At 46.8% G+C, this 2,109-nt stretch overlaps 1 protein-coding gene across 1 annotated transcript; it reads left to right on the forward strand.

The window, feature by feature from the left end:
* The first annotated feature begins 306 nt into the window (after nt 1-306).
* On the forward strand, nt 307-726 carry LOC133896838 (putative uncharacterized protein YGR160W). Its single transcript, XM_062337487.1, has one exon. The coding sequence runs from the start codon at nt 307-309 to the stop codon at nt 724-726; it is 420 nt and encodes a 139-aa protein (XP_062193471.1).
* The last annotated feature ends 1,383 nt before the right edge of the window (nt 727-2,109 follow it).

Genomic DNA, 2,109 nt, shown 5'->3' on the forward strand with positions numbered 1-2,109 from the left:
AGATATAGATAGTGATGAGTTAATTTACCACCCGTCACTAATGATCCAATCATCATTAGTGACGAGCGAGAACTTCACGCGTCAGTGAAGATATATATAGTGACGGGTTAATTTACCACCCGTCACTAATGATCGAATCCCAGGATGGAGAGACCCAATCATTAGTGACGGGTCTTATATATAACACGTCACTAATTATATGTTCATAAATAACGGGCCTGGGAACCCTAGCCTCCGATTTACACATCCTAAGCTTCCTCCTCATCACCACACCCACCACCCTACTCTTCTAATCTAGTGCCATCTATGGCTGCCAATGACAAGGACCTAGCGTCATCGTCCTTGGTGCCAGCCCCCGATGATGACTACATCGATTGGGACCTCTTGATGGTGGATACAGAGGAGGAGTATGAGATAGAGAAAGAGATTGCCAACGACGAGGTGATCACTCATGCTGTCCATGAGGAGGAACTCATCAGCCAAGCCGAGGGAACAACAGAGGACATCGTTAGTGACGAGGCCATCGCACACCTCTTGGCGGAGGAGCTGGAGATGGGCAGCGACTCTGAGATCGATGACGGCGAGGAGGAGGAGGAGGATGAGGAGATGTGTGGTGACTCAGATACCGATGACGACGACAAGGAGGAGGAGGAGATGGGCGGTGACTCTGATGTGGCCGACGAGGATAGGAGGAGGAGGAGGAGGAGATGTGCGACTCCGACATGACTGACGAGGAGGAGGAGGAGAAGGATGAGGAGATGGCCAGCGCCGGTGGCAACTCCTCGACAACACTGATGAATCGTAGTCCATTACTTACCTAGGTTTATGGTGGTAATCAGAATTTAGCAATTTGGATTTAGCACCCTTCTTTTGTAGTCTGGATAGGTATTTTTTGTGTAATCTGGACCTTCTTTTGTAGTGATGAACTTACTTATCATAAATTCATGAAAAGGTCAGTTAATTGGAAAATTGTATTAAATTGAGAATGCAAGTGAGACAGCTAATTGAGTACATTTTTCTCATCATCGAATTATCCTGCTGCCAAATCCTGACTTTGCTTCAGGATGCAGCCAGTATACCTGTAAATACAGAGATGATCACAAGTGACGAGTGATAATGTCACGCATCACTAAAGAGGTCATTAGTGATGGGTGAATTTACCTCCCGTCACTAATTACCAAATCCCAGTGACAGGGTGGTACATACACCCGTCATTGTGACCCGCTCATTAGTGACGGGTGGTAAAATTCACCTATCACTAATGATATGCTTATAAGTATCGGGCGTGGGAACCCTAGCCTCCGATTTTGCCTAAGTCCCGCTGTGCCCCCGGCCCATTCCTCCTTCTCTCGGTCGTCCTCGAGGCCGCCGTTGTCTCCCTAATGTCACCATCCCCCTCCCTGACGTCGTCTTCCTCTATGCCTTCGTCCCTGACTTCCCCGATGACGCCACCGTTGCCTCCTCCAAGACAAGCACCCCAACGCCGAGGAGCCCGTGCCACCGTGCTCTACGCCGCCATCGTCCTCATCCATCAAGGTAGGCCTCCCACCGTCCCCTCCTCGCCGACACCTACCACCATTGTCCTCATCCGCCATTGTGAGTTACATCTATGCATTCTGCCATACTTTGTGTGGCAGGGGTGAATGCAAATGGTATGTCAGATTATATTACTCGATGATGACAGTGGCTAAGTGAGGTTGTGTGTAATAGCGTAGTCTACTTAGGTGCGACAATGTGAACTTACCCATTTAACACTTACTATTGAATACTTAAACTCTACGTGTTCCTAATGTTGACCCTTGAGTTGCAATTTCTATGTAGTATTTATGGTAGTATAGGAGATAGAGGGTATGTGAATCAATATGCTTAAATATGGAGGCTGCAGTGCATGCTGTTCTTGGGAATGATCTGAGAATTAAGAGTGCGCTATCACACATACCGATAATATGAGATAGCCAATTTGGCGTTTGGATGGTGACATCAGTCGTAACCCACTTTTTGAGAGTAAAACTTGATAACATAAACATGTTCTTGATATTTATATGCTTGGCATATGCAATTTCCGTGTTTACCTATTTTTATTCTTGCTTATGTTCAGTCCTAGCAGCA

This window comes from Phragmites australis, chromosome 17 (genome assembly GCF_958298935.1).
Source record: "Phragmites australis chromosome 17, lpPhrAust1.1, whole genome shotgun sequence".
NCBI lineage: Eukaryota > Viridiplantae > Streptophyta > Magnoliopsida > Poales > Poaceae > Phragmites > Phragmites australis.